The sequence below is a fragment of the Rhamphochromis longiceps genome, linkage group LG7, assembly GCF_057381845.1.
Source record: "Rhamphochromis longiceps isolate RC_006_pf linkage group LG7, R_longiceps_female_GT1.1, whole genome shotgun sequence".
NCBI lineage: Eukaryota > Metazoa > Chordata > Actinopteri > Cichliformes > Cichlidae > Rhamphochromis > Rhamphochromis longiceps.
In genome coordinates, this window is record NC_140563.1 from 55,035,555 (window position 1) to 55,054,022 (window position 18,468).

Below are 18,468 nucleotides of genomic sequence, written 5' to 3' on the forward strand. Positions count from 1 at the left end.
CTTTTTCTGACTATAACAAAAATAATCTGCATGATCCGATAACAACTTGCTTGTATTTTCCACAGAGTGCCTCCTTTAGCTAAAATTCCAGCTACTGAGGACACTTCTGTTTCTGCAATTCTGTCAAACGGCATGCGGCTGTGACAGCTTGAAAGAAAGACTGTCAAACACTAACAAGGAATTGTGAAAATATGATTTGCAAGTGTGACCTGAGAAAAAAAAAAGATGCATTACACTGGATGTTGTTTTGTTTAAACCAAAAAAAAACAAAACAGGAAAAGAAGAGTGAGTATGAGACAAGGCTCCACTGTTAAAATACACACAACCATCATCATGGAATGATATTTCTTTGTTCGCATATAAACAATCAGAGTTGCTAAATAACCATCTTTAATCTTTGCTCGCAGGCAATCCAGATAATTAGTCTCAGCAGTAGGTAACCTTGGTTTCCTCATAGCTAAGGGCTGATTAGCACGAAAGTGCAGCTGCAGGCCAAGGTGCTACTGCGATGTGTGATTTTATTTTTAGACCCCAGATCATAACCTCTTTAATTTTTTAGTGTTGATTGGTAACAGCATAACGGAGAGGGTTGAAAAAAGCTTCACACATCACACTGCACCAGAAACTGTTAATATAACAGGAGGTGAACAGTCTCAACCACACATCATACCCTGTCTGCATGCAGGCACATACACACACCGTCTTACACCATGCTCCACCTAAAAAGGTTGATCTTACAGGTAATTTGCTGGACGGGCTGGAAAACTAAAAAAGAAACAAAAATTCAGGTGCTGTTTTTTGAATTAAATCTGTGAAAACTAAATTTACTTGTTGTTTCTGTGGCTTAAATTATGCTCATTATAACTTTACTTGCTAACAGTGCATACGCTTAACACTTAAAGATGAGAAGTCAGCTTAAACTGTGCAATGCCGCTGCCAGTTAAATGTTCCAAAAAAAAAAAGTAATAGATGTTTTCTGAAGTGCCATTACATCATCATCTTCTGTGTCAGGCGCTACAATCAAGAGCACCCTTTGAAAATTAAAAGTGCATTTTGTGTTGAGAAAATCTGGTTACTGGGAAACAAGACTGACTGTATGATATCTAGTGAGGGTTTTTTTTTCTACGCTGCACTGACATTTACTGTGATTGTGTGAGCAAAACTATGAGCTGCATCCTAAAAGTCAGAGACACTGTGTGAGGGGGCCATGACGCTCAGAGGATCCTGAATTAATGTAGCAGATTTATACGACAGTAGAGATGGTAGTGGGAGTGGGAACAAAAAAGCCTCAGATATGATTCATGATCATTTACATGCTGTCTGGGGGGACAACTTATGTTAGTGTAGTCGTTGACAAATTTGCCTCTCAAGCAAAAGGTCACAGGTTTGATCCCAGGAGGAGATCCCTTGGGGTTGTGTCAGGAAGGCATCTGGTGTAAAAAAAACCCAAAAACAGCAAACATGCATGAAAGTAGATTTACACTTCAAATTTAGATAATAATAAATACCTCAAGAAGCCTGCCAAGTGCCCAGACCTGCTTCTAAAAAAGACTTTGTAAAAATGTTTGCTCACAATCAGAATATAATTTGGGCGTAGCTTTTTGCTTAGTTATACACGAGTCGGTTGCTGCTAAGATCGAAAACTACATTACACACAATACACAAAACACAATAACAACAAAAGAATTGACAAAATTCAACAGCATTCAAAAACGAAATAATTTTTTACCCTTTGGCCAAAAAATTGTAGGTATTGTCGCCGGGCAGGCTGGTGGGCTGTGTGGACACCCAAGTCTGAGAATATCTCAAGAACAAGGCGACAAAAGACTTTCAAATTCATTCCATAGATGCAGCTACTAAAAATCCCAGATGACCTCAAGGTGAAGGTCAGAGGTTAGCTTTTCTGAGAATCACAAAGGCGTTTCAGCTGTATACCATACATGCATCTACTAAAAGACTGAGGGGTATACACTGACAGGCACCCATATTTTGTCACATGTACAGTGGGGCAAAAAAGTATTTAGTCAGCCACCGATTGTGCAAGTTCCCCCACTTAAAATGATGACAGAGGTCAGTAATTTGCACCAGAGGTACACTTCAACTGTGAGAGACAGAATGTGAAAAAAAAAATCCATGAATCCACATGGTAGGATTTGTAAAGAATTTATTCGTAAATCAGGGTGGAAAATAAGTATTTGGTCAATAACAAAAATACAACTCAATACTTTGTAACATAACCTTTGTTGGCAATAACAGAGGTCAAACGTTTACTATAGGTCTTTACCAGGTTTGCACACACAGTAGCTGGTATTTTGGCCCATTCCTCCATGCAGATCTTCTCGAGAGCAGTGATGTTTTGGGGCTGTCGCCGAGCAACACAGACTTTCAACTCCCGCCACAGATTTTCTATGGGGTTGAGGTCTGGAGACTGGCTAGGCCACTCCAGGACTTTCAAATGCTTCTTACGGAGCCACTCCTTTGTTGCCCGGGCGGTGTGTTTTGGATCATTGTCATGTTGGAAGACCCAGCCTCGTTTCATCTTCAAAGTTCTCACTGATGGAAGGTGGTTTTGGCTCAAAATCTCACGATACATGGCCCCATTCATTCTGTCCTTAACACGGATCAGTCGTCCTGTCCCCTTGGCAGAAAAACAGCCCCATAGCATGATGTTCCCACCCCCATGCTTCACAGTAGGTATGGTGTTCTTGGGATGCAACTCAGTATTCTTCTTCCTCCAAACACGACGAGTTGAGTTTATACCAAAAAGTTCTACTTTGGTTTCATCTGACCACATGACATTCTCCCAATCCTCTGCTGTATCATCCATGTGCTCTCTGGCAAACTTCAGACGGGCCTGGACATGCACTGGCTTCAGCAGCGGAACACGTCTGGCACTGCGGGATTTGATTCCCTGCCGTTGTAGTGTGTTACTGATGGTGACCTTTGTTACTTTGGTCCCAGCTCTCTGCAGGTCATTCACCAGGTCCCCCCGTGTGGTTCTGGGATCTTTGCTCACCGTTCTCATGATCATTTTGACCCCACGGGATGAGATCTTGCGTGGAGCCCCAGATCGAGGGAGATTATCAGTGGTCTTGTATGTCTTCCATTTTCTGATGATTGCTCCCACAGTTGATTTTTTCACACCAAGCTGCTTGCCTATTGTAGATTCACTCTTCCCAGTCTGGTGCAGGTCTACAATACTTTTCCTGGTGTCCTTCGAAAGCTCTTTGGTCTTGGCCATGGCGGAGTTTGGAGTCTGACTGTTTGAGGCTGTGGACAAGTGTCTTTTATACAGATGATGAGTTCAAACAGGTGCCATTTATACAGGTAACGAGTGGGGGACAGAAAAGCTTCTTACAGAAGACGTTACAGGTCTGTGAGAGCCAGAGATTTTCCTTGTTTGAGGTGACCAAATACTTATTTTCCACCCTGATTTACGAATAAATTCTTTACAAATCCTACCATGTGAATTCATGGATTTTTTTTTCACATTCTGTCTCTCACAGTTGAAGTGTACCTCTGGTGCAAATTACTGACCTCTGTCATCATTTTAGGTGGGGGAACTTGCACAATCGGTGGCTGACTAAATACTTTTTTGCCCCACTGTATCTTGTGTTTTCTGTTCCATTGTTGTGTTTTTTGTTTTGTTTTTTTGACATAGTGTTTTGCACTCGAGGGCCATTGTAGCTCATGTGTTTACATGAGAGGCGCCGTCCATAGAAATTGTACTTTCAGTGTGTGTTGGTGTTTTCCATATTTGTACAGATGTGTGGTGCCCCATTCACGCCTTACACATTAGTAATGCATCTGTGTTGGCTTGTCATGGTCATTCCCCGCTGCAGCTGTATTAATGACCCTGAGAAATATCCACGCTGTGCCTGTGACAACAGCACCAATATCGTGTCCTGTGTATGTGAGGTGTCCACCCAGGGCAGCTGCATGACTGATGGTGGTCCCATTGATTACTCTCAGTCTTCGGGGCTTCCAGCCAAGATTGGGCTCCTGGCCAAGAGCAGCTTGGCCTGGCTCATCTGTCACTGGACTGGCCTGAGCAGGCTTCATAAGCTCCATCGACCCACAAAGCTTACACGCACTGTGCTAAAGCCTGTCCTCCCCAGCCTCACTGTCCATTAGTCTTGGTGCTTTAATCTCCTTCTATCTGTGTGTATGTGTGTCATCTAGTCAGCAATTGATTCATTATGAGTGTCCAAGGATTTGAGTTTACTTTGTTCATAGGCAAGGGTCACACTCTGAAAGCTTGTTGAAGCAGTGATTCATGTTTTTGTTAAAAAACTTGTAACGAACCCATCCAGCTTCATTAACACGATCACAGATCAAACATGAAGTTTACCATAAATGTTTTCTAATCATATGTTTCTCTACCTCTACAGTACTGCGTCCGACGATGGGTCAGAGATCTTTTTGAGCCCTGCAGTGACATACGGCCCACCAGGCCTTGACCTCTCCTATCCAATAGCCATGACCATAGCCCATTGTGCAGAAGTTGCTGCTGATAATTGGACCATCCGCCTAAAGAGACACATCCAAGACAACAAGTGGGAGGTGAGCAAATTCTGTTACCCTTCACCTGTAGTTAACATGTTTGAATTTCCTCCTGTGGCACAAGTGCAGAACGCTAACAAGTACAAGCACACATCTCCCGCTAGTGCCCAGAATATCAATAGGATCAGATAAACTGCTTCGACCTACTTTGATGAAAATTTTCTTCCTGAACTGTAGTCATGCAGGCAAGGAGCTGATTTCAGGGTTGCCAGCTTAGATTTGTCATTCTGCATAAAATTTAGCCTTTCAAGCTCTACCTCATGCGTCATTTGCATTTGGTCTGACATTTCTTTTGGATGTAAGACAGATACCTCAACATGAGGTCAAAACCAGATAAAAACCAGCAAAGGTGCTTTTTAAAAGATTTAAGACGTTGCTGCTCTAAATGTGTTATTCTTGTGATAGCTACTTTTTGGATTTTTTTTCCCATTTATTTAGGTCTTTCAGTGTAATAACTCCTCTGAAAAGCCCTTCCACTCCACCCTATAGAGCTACTTCACAAACCCACAGAAGAACACTCAGACATCCACCTCCACTCCAAACACCCTCTATTCATTTTCTTGTGTTTTCTTGGCAGAGTACACACATCTGAGATCTTATCTAAGATCTTTTTAATGTTTAACTAACCTCATCAAAGACCTCTAAGAACCTCATTGAGGCAGAGCGACCCCGGAGCCACCGAGTTTGCTTGACCTTGGGGGTCTGTCACTCTCTACCAGCCGGGTCCTTTCACTCTGCGTGACATTTACACAGATGTAATTTGTCAGCACACGCATTTCTCAAAAGGAAGCTATCAAAAGACCCATCACTGGTGGGAGCTATATGCCAGCAGAGAGGAGAGAAAACAGGAGTAAGGACTCAACAGACAGAAAGGGGGAGGTAGACTCTGGCAGAACGGCAGAGAGATTCTTTGAATGTAAAGCTGTGGACCATCTCTGTCACTGAGAAATAATGAGGCCTTTATCTCAGACAGGATGCTTACTCAAAATCTAATCTCTGGAATTAGTGATATAATGGGAGATGGAGGTTCCTCTTCCACTCTTTCTTTCTCTCTTTCCTTCTTCCACCTCCGCTTCTATTTCACTGTGTCTGCCTCTCAGTGCCATTCCCATTAAAGTCTGCACTTTGGTACACTAGATTTTGACTCTATCATTTTTCCCTGGCTGCCTGGCGGGGATGAGCTATGTCATGGAGATCCTTCATGTCTGCTCCAGCGCTAATGGGGCAGGTTTAGGAAGCTATGGGACACTAAATTACCCTACATTGCTTTATATGCCTCAGCCAGGCCATATGCAGAGGGAACCTGTGGGTCACAGTTATGTTCCAAAGGTGATTTAGGGAGAATTGAGCACAAGATGAGTAGCAATTGGCCGTTGGATACAACTGCGCCCCACTAATCCGTTTTGTCAGTGTTACTGTATCCCCATCTGTTTAGTGAGATGTGTCATTATTCATTTGGCCGTCATTCAGCTTTGCACAGCTCCTGGTCCTGTTTAAGTCTATGTACGAGGGAGAGATTCCAAGTTACTGTCTGCAAAGTGTCTTAATAAAATGCCTAACAGCAATGCAAAAACGCTGATCAGTGGCTCCCGTGAATTGTTGGTTAACTGCATGACCATGTCAAAGCACCGCAGCAATTTCCTAATGTTGTAAACCTCAACATCTGGCAATAAACCCATTCTGATTTCTGATTTCTGATTTATTTGTCTTTATTTTCTACAGGAAATGGTGGCCAATGAGATAATGTCCAAGCAGTCAGCTTACAAACTATTGCCTTAATCATGCCAATACAGGCTGGATGTGGTTAAGCTTTTAGTTTGTAAACTTAAAGCAGGTTTTTAATGCAGTTATGTGCATTACAGTCAGCACTACTAAAGAACATATAGCATGCATGATTGCAGCACAGCTGAGCACAGTGATGCAGAGTCAAGTGGTGTCTTCATATTAACAAGTGAAATGCATTACTGAAAAGCTGAGAGTAATTTAAGAGCACTATGCCCTGGAGCCACTAAGACCTTTGCTTGACCTTGGGGGTCTGTGACGCGCTACCAGCCGGGTCCTTTCAGGCCTTGTGACATTTATATAGATTTAATTTGTCAGCAGACACATTGTTCAAAATGAAGCTATCGAAAGATGCGTCGCTGAAGGCAGGTGCCTGCCAACAGAGAGAAAAAATAAAAAGCAGACTGTACTGGACAGACACATTAGAATTTTTTCAACCTCCTGAAACCCGTTTTCAACAACAGTATCACTCAGGATGCATCAAAAATCACGAGTATGACAGAATTCCAATATTACAGTGTTCTTATGATTAATTACTAAGCCACTGAAGTCGTTATACTTAACACCTCCATATTTTTATCCTTGGACTCTACTAGAGTTCCTGTGCATGACTGACAGCTTAAAATAAACTTATTTAACTTATACTGTGCCTCGTTGCAGCCCCTCAGTTAATCCTCTGTCTGAAACAAGCTGTTTTAGCTCCCTCCACTTTTCCTTTAAGCAAGCTTTTTTCCGACTGACTGCCCCTTGCAAACAGAGGGTTTGAGCAGCAGGTGGGTGAGGCTTCTACTCACAGCCAGAGCTATCTGCTCTCATTGACATCATACGGAGCCAAGAGTCAAAAAAAACCTGTCTGACTTGGAGTGTTCAAACATTCTGTAGCCAGAGCATTTGGCTCACAGGGCTTACTTGAAGATATGCAAATATCAGTGTTTGAAACTCTGGCCGTGTTTAATGTGAGTATTCACCAATGCAGCGGATCATGTGTGCATATATGCATAATATAACCAAAGTAAGAAAAAGCATATTACATTTAATCCTGGACCTAAATTAGTCTCCTTTTATGTCCCTACCACCAAAGGAAGTGATGTCTGTAAACGAGGAGAGCACCTCCTGTTACTGTCTGCTGGAGGCCCAGAAGTGCCATGTGCTGTTGGAGCATCCAGGTCGCTACGCTCTGGTGGGGGAGCCGCTGAATCAGGAGGCAGGCAAGCGTCTGAGGCTGGCTGTGTTTGGTAGTCCGGATGCCAGCAACTCTCTGGGCTTCACCCTCAGGGTTTACTGTGTGGACGACACACCCCATGCATTTCAGGTAAGAGGGAAGAGAGAAATGATGAAGATCAGGAATATACCTGGTCATTATATGAATGTAGGTGTTTCCTACATTAATAATTTTATCAATAAACCTCAACTCGTACTAGCATACTCACATACTTACATTTGCCACTTGATTACTCAGTTGATTTTATCAGTGGAGCACCACTAACTATTGGCTGAGAGCGCCATTGGATGCTCCACAAAGACACACAGTATGCTCCATTTTTGTCTTCTTTGTCTATTTAAAGACTGTGAAAGTGACAGAAACAATCTAATAAGTCTGATGTAAACAGCCTGCTGCTGAGTTATTAAGCTCCTGTGCAGGTGCAGGCTAGTTTTGTTCTGAACTGAAAGTGACAGTTCCACCTAGTAAAGGGCTGAATGTGTTACTGATCTGAAGGCAGCCTAAACCACATCAAAAATGAACAGTGATGCCTTCACTTATTGCTAAAAAAAAAAGCGAAAGTGCCTTTGAAGGTTGACTCATTTTCCTCCTGTTGTACGTACTGAAGTCGCTTTGACCTGTGACGTATTCACTTATTCATTGACATACTCATTGAACTGCATTCAAATGGTAAAAAGACTGCTTAACTTCACAAAAACAAAATAGATTCATGATTTTCCCTTCATGCAACATCAAGAGAAGCACACAAAAAAAAGAAAACACAAAGGAAGGACAAACTCTGTTTTGTTTGAAATGGCCAAACTTGTCTCAGTGGTACACATGAAGTCATATAAAGGCTGCTGAACATCACTGCGGCTGTGATTTAGCTTAAGGCTGATGTCATCATTGCAATATGCTAATATTTAGCTAAACAGAGCGTTGGAGAATCAAAAATTTTGACCAGATTAAAGGTGACCTGCAGAGTTATAACTAAAGTAACAAATTCAAAGTATTTCCCTTGTAAAGTTAGTGGTAGTACTACAGTTCAAGAGCAGAGAATTCACCTCTACACCTACATTCACAGAGTTATGCTGCTAGCCTGGTGACCAATATTATTTCCTTAGAATTATGATGTATAATGAAGTCTGAATAGATTATGTAAGATGTAAAATATGCTGCAAAGCTAATGCAGTAGCCTGGGTTCCACTTTGACCTGTTAGCCCTCGGTGGCTCCCTCTCTCTTTATTGCTTCCTCTTCAATGTACTATGTAATAACAGAAAAAGCCCAAAAGATGATTTTTAAAAAACCTCTAACTCTCACTGCCTTTTAAACAAATAAAATGCCTGAATCTTTATAGCATGATCACACATGACAGCATAGTACCCTTCATAAAAAAAAGAGTTAATGAGCCTAGCCTTCTGGTGTCCCACTAATAAAAATCTTCCCCCTTTGATGAAATTCAAATCTTCTAATGGTGCAGGATCAGGTCTGGAGATTAAATGTATTTTAATTGTAAGTTAAAAGAAGGTGCCATTTTTAAAGTTGGAAAGTTGCTGGTGGTTTTGTCTAGAAGATTTGCTGTCTGGAAGAGTTTTTTTGTGCTCCACTGAAGATATGTTCTGTAACATAGCCGCTGGGAGATGCCTGAAGAGACAAAGAGGGACTTTTAATTACAAAGACAACAGATGCTTCAAGGTTGCCCTTTCTTTAAGTAATTTAATTTGCTCTCTGTTAATTAAATGTGTTTCAGTATTGCATTCCATGTGACGAGTCTTAGAATCAGACACAGTCTGAGATGGTGCACAAGTTCACTGGTGTGCTCTTGAGTGATGAAAAGTTTGCCTTTCTCCTCGCAGCGAAAGCCAGACTCAAAAGTACAAATGTACCTCTTTGTTAAAAGATGCTGCAGTTTAAAACACGACTTTTTCAATGATTGTTTCTTTGCTGTTTTAATTAAATTATTCTGAAGTTGTGCTGAGAGCTGTCCCTTAGCCGCTCGGCCTGCTTGAATTTTTTGGCTCCACCCCAGAGGCAGAATTCCAAGTGAACAAAGAGAAATTGGATGTAGGTGCCAAGAGCCAATTTACTCCACCTCTCCATCAGTCAGACTTGGTTATTTGTTCATTTGTTCTTTTTTTTGCCTTTGTTTGTGCTCCATACGACAAATAATTTCCCCTGTGAGCTTGAAGCAGGAATCGATCAGGTTCAAGGCAGCCTGTGTCGTTTGCATTGTGCTCTTTTTCCCACCCTTCCCTGCAAATCCAAGATACAGAAGATGTAAACACAAACATGCAAGTCGAGCACACGCCAGCACATGCACGCGTACAGAGCCCTTCAACAACAGAGTGAAATTTGATGCTTTTGCTGCTTTAGGCGAATAAATTTCCAGAGACTGGCTCTGAAAGCTCCTGAATATTTTAGTAATTTTATACAATTAGCCATTCTAATGTCTCTCTGTTCATATGTGCAAAAGTCAGCTGTGAGTCGCTGCCCCGGATGTTTCCAACTACATGCATCGTTAACACGTAAAAGGTGGCAGCAGCTGTGTACCCTTCATTTTACTCTGTCTTTTTATCTGTTAAGAATGCTGGGAGGCATACATCAATGTGAGCACCCAGAAAATGCTCCATGACTTTTAAAAAAATACACTATAACAAGAGAAAACAAAAAAAATGTTGAGGAGTACAGCAGATGCAATAGATCAATTGTGGAAAGGTCTTAAGACAAAAACGGAAAGGAAAGCTGTGGTGGACTTAATAAACAGGTTGCCCACAAAAACAGCGATTGCGGACGAAAACCTCGACACAGTGGTCAGTGGCACAATCATCATCATCACAATCTGCTCAGAGGAGACTGTGAAAGCAGCATCAAGGAGCCTCTTGCAAAAATCAATCAATCAATCAATCAATAATTAACTGTTTCTAAAGTGATGGAAAGCCAAAGTATGGAGAAAGACAAACTATTTCACTGCATCAATATAACACGGATCATGTCAGAGCATGGCTGCCTCTGGAAGCGGCTCATTTGCCTTTATCGATGATGCAGCAGATGACGGCAGCAGCAGGAGGAAATCTGAAGATAAATTTTGTTTGGCTGCGTACAAAGGAGCTCTCCCAGTCTCACAAGACTGTGGCCACCGAACACACTGGCTGTGAAACCAAAGCTTTTATCAGTGACAACTCAGACCTCACCAGATTGAAACCCTTTTGGGCATTTTACCTGGAGAAAGAAGATTGAAGAGAGAGCAGCTGTAACAAACATCAGCTAAAGGCAGTTGCTTTGAAAGCTTAGAAAAGCATTTGTTATGTCAGCGGCTGTCATTGCGTCTCAGGGCTATGCACTAGACATTCCCACTGTTATTTCCCTCAACATTCATTTGTTAACTTACCTATCCACACCTAAATAAATGGGGAACCTACGCAGTCTTTCTCTCTTTTTTTTGTGGAGCACAGTAAGTTCCTGTCACTCTGCATATTAATATTGTTATTGTGAATTTTCTCTCTGCTTTGAGGGAGCTTTTAGTATTTTTAGTACCCACTCAGTCTGGGCACATTTTGAAAGCATAAAAATTATGTTTTTACATTCATGGTCACAGTTGCTCTAAAAGAGTGCAAGCCCGTCTGGCAGGGGGGGGAAAAAACAGAGTTTTTCTTCCATTTTTTTTCCATTTGAAAAATAAATATAATGTTTGGTCACATTTTTCAGACTGGTTTTAGGGAAATAGCTTAAAAGTTCTAGTTCAAATCTGACTGTTAATGCTGGGTATTACTTTCATCAGACCATTGCTGTTTGGTCAATAATTGTCAGAAAATATTCACAAATTTCTTTAAATTGTTCATTTTCTCCAACCAACAGTTCAAAATCCACAGTGACTTAATTCAGTGTTAAAGACAAAGACTAAGGCTGATGTAGCTGATGATTAATTTCAATCAACTAATTGTTTGAGCTGTTCTCAGTTTCTTTCATTCTTCCCTTTTTCAACTTGAACTTTTGGCTCTGATTCATTGGTGCATGTTTTCAAATCTGTGCTCTTTTGTCTTTATGTCTTTTTCCTGACACACTGACACTTAACAACCTTTTTTTCCTGTACTTTGCTAACCCGTACCCCACCACTGGAAAAAAAACATGTCACACCTTTCCTTATCAGGAGGTGGCAGTGGGCGAGCGCAGCAGGGGCGGGCGGCTGCTGGAGGAGCCTAAAATGATGCTGTTTAAGGCGAACACTTTCAGCCTCCAGGTATCCATCCAGGATGTCCCACAGTTGCTCTGGAGCATCAAGCCTTTCACCACCTGCCAGGTAGGCACTTCCTGTTTTCTATCGTTTCGAGTCAAAAGCAGGACATGTGTTAACTGCGTGTGCATGTTCAGTGTTTGTCACGGTCATGCACAATGAAGGAAGCTGTGCACCTTCATCAGCTTCCCTGTTTTTTTATTTGGTCACATCAAAGCCAGAGGACAGCAGCAAGGGCACAGCAGGGGATCACTATGGCTGGCTATCTCGCCCACACACACACCCTTACGAACTTAATTATGACTTCCAGGCAAGGCATATACACACACACACACCCACTCTCATATCATGCTTATCTTCCTTGGGGTCTCCATGCTGCATGTTCTGCTCTCCCCCGTGATGTTTATCCCACCAGTGACATCCTATTAGCAGAATTAGCCTGTTATAATGCCCCAAGTATACTAACTAGGATTTCTCAGGGAAGAGCCGCTGTGAGAGGGTGCTGCAGGGAAGACGACGACAGGCTTTCATTCAGACATTACTCTTGTCTAAAGGAGGCTTTTATAAGAGTTTGTCCCGCTGTCTGATGGATCTGAAGAGAGGATGATTCATCTGTAGAACAGTGTTTTTGACCTGTTCTTACTGCACCACTGTCTGGGTTACACAGTAGTTAGTAATTGAAGGTGAAATGGACCTTTTAGACTGCATAGCTCTGTTACTTTTAGTTTTTTCAGTTATTTGGAGGAAATGTAGTGCGAGCTGCCCTAATACCATCAGCACAGCACAGCTCCTGATCCAACAGGTTGCAGTTACATGTATGGGTTTTGTATTAGGAGTATTAAAATGTGGAAAATTAAAAATAAGTTAATGAAGTGTTTGATGTCAGTAGTGTCGTTATGTTGACCATCTCTGGACTTTCAGGTAAGTTTGGTATTTAGTTGCTTTATTAAGAATGCTCGTGCATTTGTAACTTAACCATTTTTTTCTCAAGCAGTAGTTAAGTTTTTGCACTAATGATTGTAGCCTTTACACGTGGTTAGCAGAATGTATTTACATCCTGAGGGCTCTAACACCCACCGGTGCTCCTTCTGATGGGTAGACTTCTTGATTAGGCAACATCATCGATTGGCTAAAGAGGCCGCTCGTTCAGTCTTAATTAATCATGTAAACAGCAAAGCGGGTGGCAAAGCAGGATTCAAATAACAAATGTCTTTAGTGGGGATTTAATGAGTGTGTTGTCTCCACCAGCCTAATCCTTTCATCATTATGTTCATCCTGTCCGCCCTCCCGTCTCTCCTTGCTCCGCAGGAGTTCTCCTTTTCTCAGGTGTGGGCCAGTAACCAGCATCCCCTGCAGTGTGCCTTCACTTTGGAGCGATACAGCCACTCCTCGTCTCAGCTCTCCTGCAAGATCAGCATCCGACAGGTCACGGGCAAGGAGCAGATACTACAGGTCTACACGTCTGTAGTGGAGGTGAGTAGCACTCAGAGAAGGCGTGGTGTGTGGGCAGTCATGCGGCCTGTTAATAGGTTCTTTTACTGCGCTGAATAACTCTTGATTTGATTTAAGACCTTGCTTAATGAGCCTCTCAGGGAGCTTTTCATCTATAGATTGCAAAGTCCTTGTCCTTGTCTTCACGTTGAGGAGGAGAAACTTTTTGCATCAAATCACCCTGACATCTCTTACTTTTTGTCTTGCTACTAGAATGAAAAGGGAGTGGTTCCCTTTTTCACGCAGTCGGACTGTACCATCACCTCTCAGACAGGGTCAAGGGCCTTTAAAATCCCCCTGTCCATCCGTCAGCGGATCAGCACCACCTTTGACACCGCAAATGCCAACGGGAAGGACTGGCAGCTCCTGGCTCAAAAGCTCCACATAGACAGGTCTGAGTTTTAACACTCTGAATGCTGCATTTCATTCTCGTGCCTCAGCTGCCATTTACATACTGCTGAGTCAAATAAAAGAGCAGGTATGTTTTCTTTAGGTCCGAGGAAGAAAATGGAAAATGTTCCATAATGTAAACACTGTTCCCACTGTGAAGACTTTTGTTTAAATCTGAAATTTAGACACCACGTCAGAAATTATCTTCTCCAGCCTTCAATAACATGCCACACCGCCAGTTTCATTATAGATCGTAAAACACATGCAGAGAAAGGGAGAGATGTTAGGCACAGCCAGAATACTGTAGAGAAGAGATGCAGTGTTTTGTAGAAATCTGAAGAAAGGTCTCTGACTGCTGACAGGCCAGCCTCTGGCAAGAAAATGTGTTCATGTTAGCACTTCTCATTAGCAGCATCTCTGCATGTGCTCCGTCCTCCAGCCTCTCGAGAGGTTGTGCCAGGTCAGTTATTTGCGTAGGCTGTGCAGGATTTCAGTTGTTTGTTGATGGGGCGATCTCTATTTGTGCTTCAAAGGAGAAGTCAATAATCAAGTGCTTATAGCCACGAAGACTTTAGATCTGTGCACCCAGCTCCATCAAGTACTTGAGGAAGAGAGTACTGACAGTGAGTACACTCTCCATCTTGCCAGTTGGAGACACATGAGAGGGAAAAAGTTCACTAAGAAGCTATGACGGGAAACTGTGTGATTATGGAATTTCGCTTCAGCTGAGTCTGAAAACAAACACCTGTGACTGAGAAATGGGGAAAAGGATTTCTGAGCTTTTTCTACCCAGCCAAACACACCAGGAAGCATCTAATGGGAATGTCTCTACCTAGTTAAGCTGATTTTTGTAATTATTTCTCTGAGTGTGTGGGAACATCAGCATACAGAGGTGGGAAGTAGATTGGCAAAGACAGGGAGAAGGCAACAAATGAAATCCCATTGTAATGAAACAGTGCACTCTCTTGGAGAGGTGCTGTAACAACATCAGAGGAAGAAAATAAGTGGAGATTGAATTTAAAACCTGTTTTCTCATGAACCACACAACAAAGTGTGGCTTAATTTTATTGTTCTACTGGTGTGTTGTATTATTTTTTTATTGATTGTTACCATTGTTTAAAAAATAAGAGTTATATTTATCCAAGGATGGTAAATATGGAGCTGCCAGGCTGGACTTGAAGAGGAAGATTCATGGAGTTGTTGAAGGAGACACGCAGAGGGTTTGTGTGGCAAAAGAGGATGCTAGAAATAGGATGAGATGGAGGCAGATGATCTGCTGTAGCGACCCCTAAAGGATCGTACAAACCCATGTGAATCAAAACAGAATGCAATGATTCTCTTAAGCCCGTGTTATTAAAAATGGAACATAGAAAACATATGAAATGTGTCATTTTAAGACAAATATTGACTCATTTTGACTCACTTTGACAAAAAAGTGTGGACAGGGCCATGTTTACCACTTTGTAGCATCCCCTCTTCTTTTAACAGTCTGTAAATATCTATCTAAATATCTGTTCTTGTCTGATAGAGGATTTATAATAGTTATCAAATCCAAATATTTTCAGTTGGTGAAAGGTCTGAAATGCAAGCAGGCTACAAAGTTGTGATGTATAGATGCAGTATGCACGACCTTTTCTGAAAAGGTTGTAACCTAGACGGGAGCATATTTTCCTCTAAAAGCTGTACATACCTTTTAGCACTGATGGTGCCTTTTCAGATGTGCCAGCCCCTGAATTGGATGGATGGATCAATGGATGGTAAAATGCACAGTTTGAACACTTGATATGTTTGATATGTTCAATTGTAAATAACACAAGCTTAAAGGAATTTGCCATTTCGAAGGCAAGAAGGGTCTATTGAAAGATTAGACTGAATATTCACAAATCCCTGTACCAATTTCAGGCACAAAGTTCAGGATATCCCAGCTCCTGCAGCTTTGACTCCTCTTTTTAGTCTCATCTTTTGTTCATCGTGCCTTTTTAAAAAAATATGTACTTAGAACAAGCAAAATTACCTCAGTGATTTGCATTGGCATCTTTGGCATAATAACTGCAAAGTGATCGCCTCATTACTACTTCACTTGGTTGTTATCCATCGTCAATATTATAATGTTCGATTTTTCCTGTTCTGCAGGAACTTGTGCTACTTTGCATGTCAGGAGAGCCCGTCATCAGTGATTCTGACTCTATGGGAAGCCCAGCACCCGGATTCTGGGGACCTGGACTCTCTGGCCAGTGCCCTGGAAGAAATCAGCAAGGTTCATTCCCCTAAGGCGGTCTCTCTGAGCTGCAGCAAAGAGGAACGGGACTCTGAATTCACAAAACTGGCGTAGAGTGGCTGTACATCAGATGAAAATGATGAACCTTTACTGCATGAACATTTATGTTCAGGTGTAGTAGCTAACCTACAGTGAGGTGGAGGAGATGCACAGAGGCCAGCAGGGCAACTTAATTATTGACTGTTACTAAAGGAACACCTCTGTTAAACCAAATGAACCATAGAGGCAGAAGGAAATCAGGAAATGACCAAGAGATGTGTTATTAGGAGGCACCAAGAAACTTTGGAAAGGCATATCAAATTGACACACAAACACACACACATTCATCTTTCATTGAGAAATGTCAACTTCTGATACTTCTGAAGACCAATTTGATACCCTGTGTTGAAGGATTACAGAAGCCTGTGAAAAGAAGACAAAGTGTGTTTTAAGGAAGCTGCCAATCAGGTTGGTGCCGTGACCTCCCAGGATTGGATGTGCCGGTACTTGCCCTCAAACAGTCATCTGGGCTGTCAAAATGTTTAGTGTAATGCCATATTTTCTTTATGTCACTGACACCTCATGCTTTTTTTTTCTTTTCTGCACATATTTCTGCTGAAGCTTTTTAAAAACACAAAGAAAAAATGAATATTGGCTCTTTATTTTGTCAGAACATCTTATTCCACAGTGATCAGTATATAAAAGGACCTGGAGTCCACATGCTAAGGAGATGGAGATTTATGAGAAATTACTTTTTAAATGCCTTTGAGAGTCATTTTACACACTTTTTTCAGCTCAACAGACAGAGTCCACTGTCAAAGCACCGACAGCAGAGGAGGGTAACTCACCCACCACTGATCTGTGCCTCATATAGCAATGCAGCCAGAGGTCCATCCCTGAGTGTCTCTCTTCTTAATTTGGAGGAAAATTACGTTTTACTGTGAGTGACCTCATAGCAGGCAGACAGTGGGGACAGAAGTGTGTAAAACGAAAACAAAAAAGATTTCTGGAGCATGGAGATGATCAAATACCAGGAAATGGTTATTCAGAGACACTTTGCCATCTCTTACTCCCTCTACTCCTGTCTGATCTTCCCAAGCAGAGGCAGCATCCACTTGAAAAAGAAGATAAAAAAAAAGATATCCTGATCAGGAAGCTCCCACATTCGGTTGCTCCAGCTGCCCCCTCAACTTAATAAAGTGACTTTGTGTTGAACTCTGCGTTGGCACTCTCTTTTCATGTGCTTAATGAATTGAATTCTGAAAGGCCAGACAGCCCACATGCTGCACAGTGGTAGAAATCAGTCCATGTTCAAAAACTCAGATAAGAGATTAAGCAGAGTTTCAGAAAGGTGTAAAATATATACATATGCACTATTTGAGTTTGGACAGCAGATCATTGCCATGTTGGTGTTGCATCATGCAGCTGTTTGAACTCCATCTGAAGAGAAATATCTGACAGTCTCTTGGTTCTAACCCATCAAATTTGCCTAAATTAGTAACCCCCCTTGAAAGGCTCAAATATTTTTAAATGCCTAAAACTCTTGATGGATTTAAATTCTTAATGAAGACTTTCAGCAGAGTTCGTCTGCTCAGTAAGACCCTGTGCTCCACGGCACTCCACAAAGTTTGACATGGTTTAAACATTTTAAAAAGCAGCATGTTGAAAGAGCACTGCTTTCTTTCTTACTTTGATGCATACTTTGGCATTTTGAGAAATTCAGCCATCGCACATAGTTTGCCAAGAATGTTGAAAATTTGACACTACAGCCGGTAGTTGCTTAGCTTAGCATTACAGCTGAAAATGGAGAGAAATAGCAAGGCTTGCATAGGAGTAACAGCATGTGCCCAAAGGTACCTCTAAATCTCAAGTACCTACCTGTAAAATTTGATTATAAAAACATTAGATTACATGCAGGACTATATGCCATCGCTTCACCATGTATCTTTAAGCTAAAGGCTAAGTTTATTGCTAGCTGTAGCCAGCATCAACATTAGGTTCTGGGAGTCCAGGCTTACCTAGTAAAGTCGCTGTGTCCCCTCAGCTGAATTCCACAATTATACTTCAACTGCTCAACTAATTCATCCAATTTGGTAATGAAAAACGCATTTGTGGTAACCAGGATGACTAAGGAGGACACTGAACCCACAGGCCTATGGAGGTCAGGTCAGGTCAGGTCCCGAAACTAAATTGAGATCATTTCAGCTTGTGCAGCTAGTTTTAGCTAGCATGCGCCTAGTCAAATATTGCAAAAACACATGAAAACGTGTTGAGAATACTGTACGCTCACAGTCAGCTTTCCTACTGTGTGGTGATTTTACTTATCCACTTTGGCACCAAGAGAAAATGCCTACTACTATGCATATATCCTTCCAAATATGTATAGGGTGTTTGGGAAGTGATTTGAGCCGAAAGCCCCCTGCTGGGAGGGGGCAAAGTTGACAACCATCCAGTTGTCATGGTCTGCTATTGATCCACGTTGGCTGTATCCTTCCACAGACAAACTAGTGTGCAATCTAGTGAATTTCTCAACATGTGGAACAGTTCTTCTA

The 18,468-nt window shown here is 41.9% G+C and overlaps 1 protein-coding gene across 1 annotated transcript in view; it reads left to right on the forward strand.

Annotated features, from left to right (window-relative positions):
- The window catches only part of LOC146666374 (netrin receptor UNC5D-like), a 195,277-nt gene extending 177,455 nt beyond the window's left edge, over window positions 1-17,822 (forward strand). The window contains exons 13-18 of the mRNA XM_085414373.1: window positions 4,392-4,563; window positions 7,427-7,657; window positions 11,695-11,844; window positions 13,087-13,251; window positions 13,483-13,661; window positions 15,793-17,822. Coding sequence (XP_085270499.1) covers window positions 4,392-4,563; window positions 7,427-7,657; window positions 11,695-11,844; window positions 13,087-13,251; window positions 13,483-13,661; window positions 15,793-15,991 — 1,096 coding nt within the window. The 3' untranslated portion in view covers window positions 15,992-17,822. The remainder of the gene's footprint in view (window positions 1-4,391; window positions 4,564-7,426; window positions 7,658-11,694; window positions 11,845-13,086; window positions 13,252-13,482; window positions 13,662-15,792) is intronic.
- Window positions 17,823-18,468: the final 646 nt, after the last annotated feature.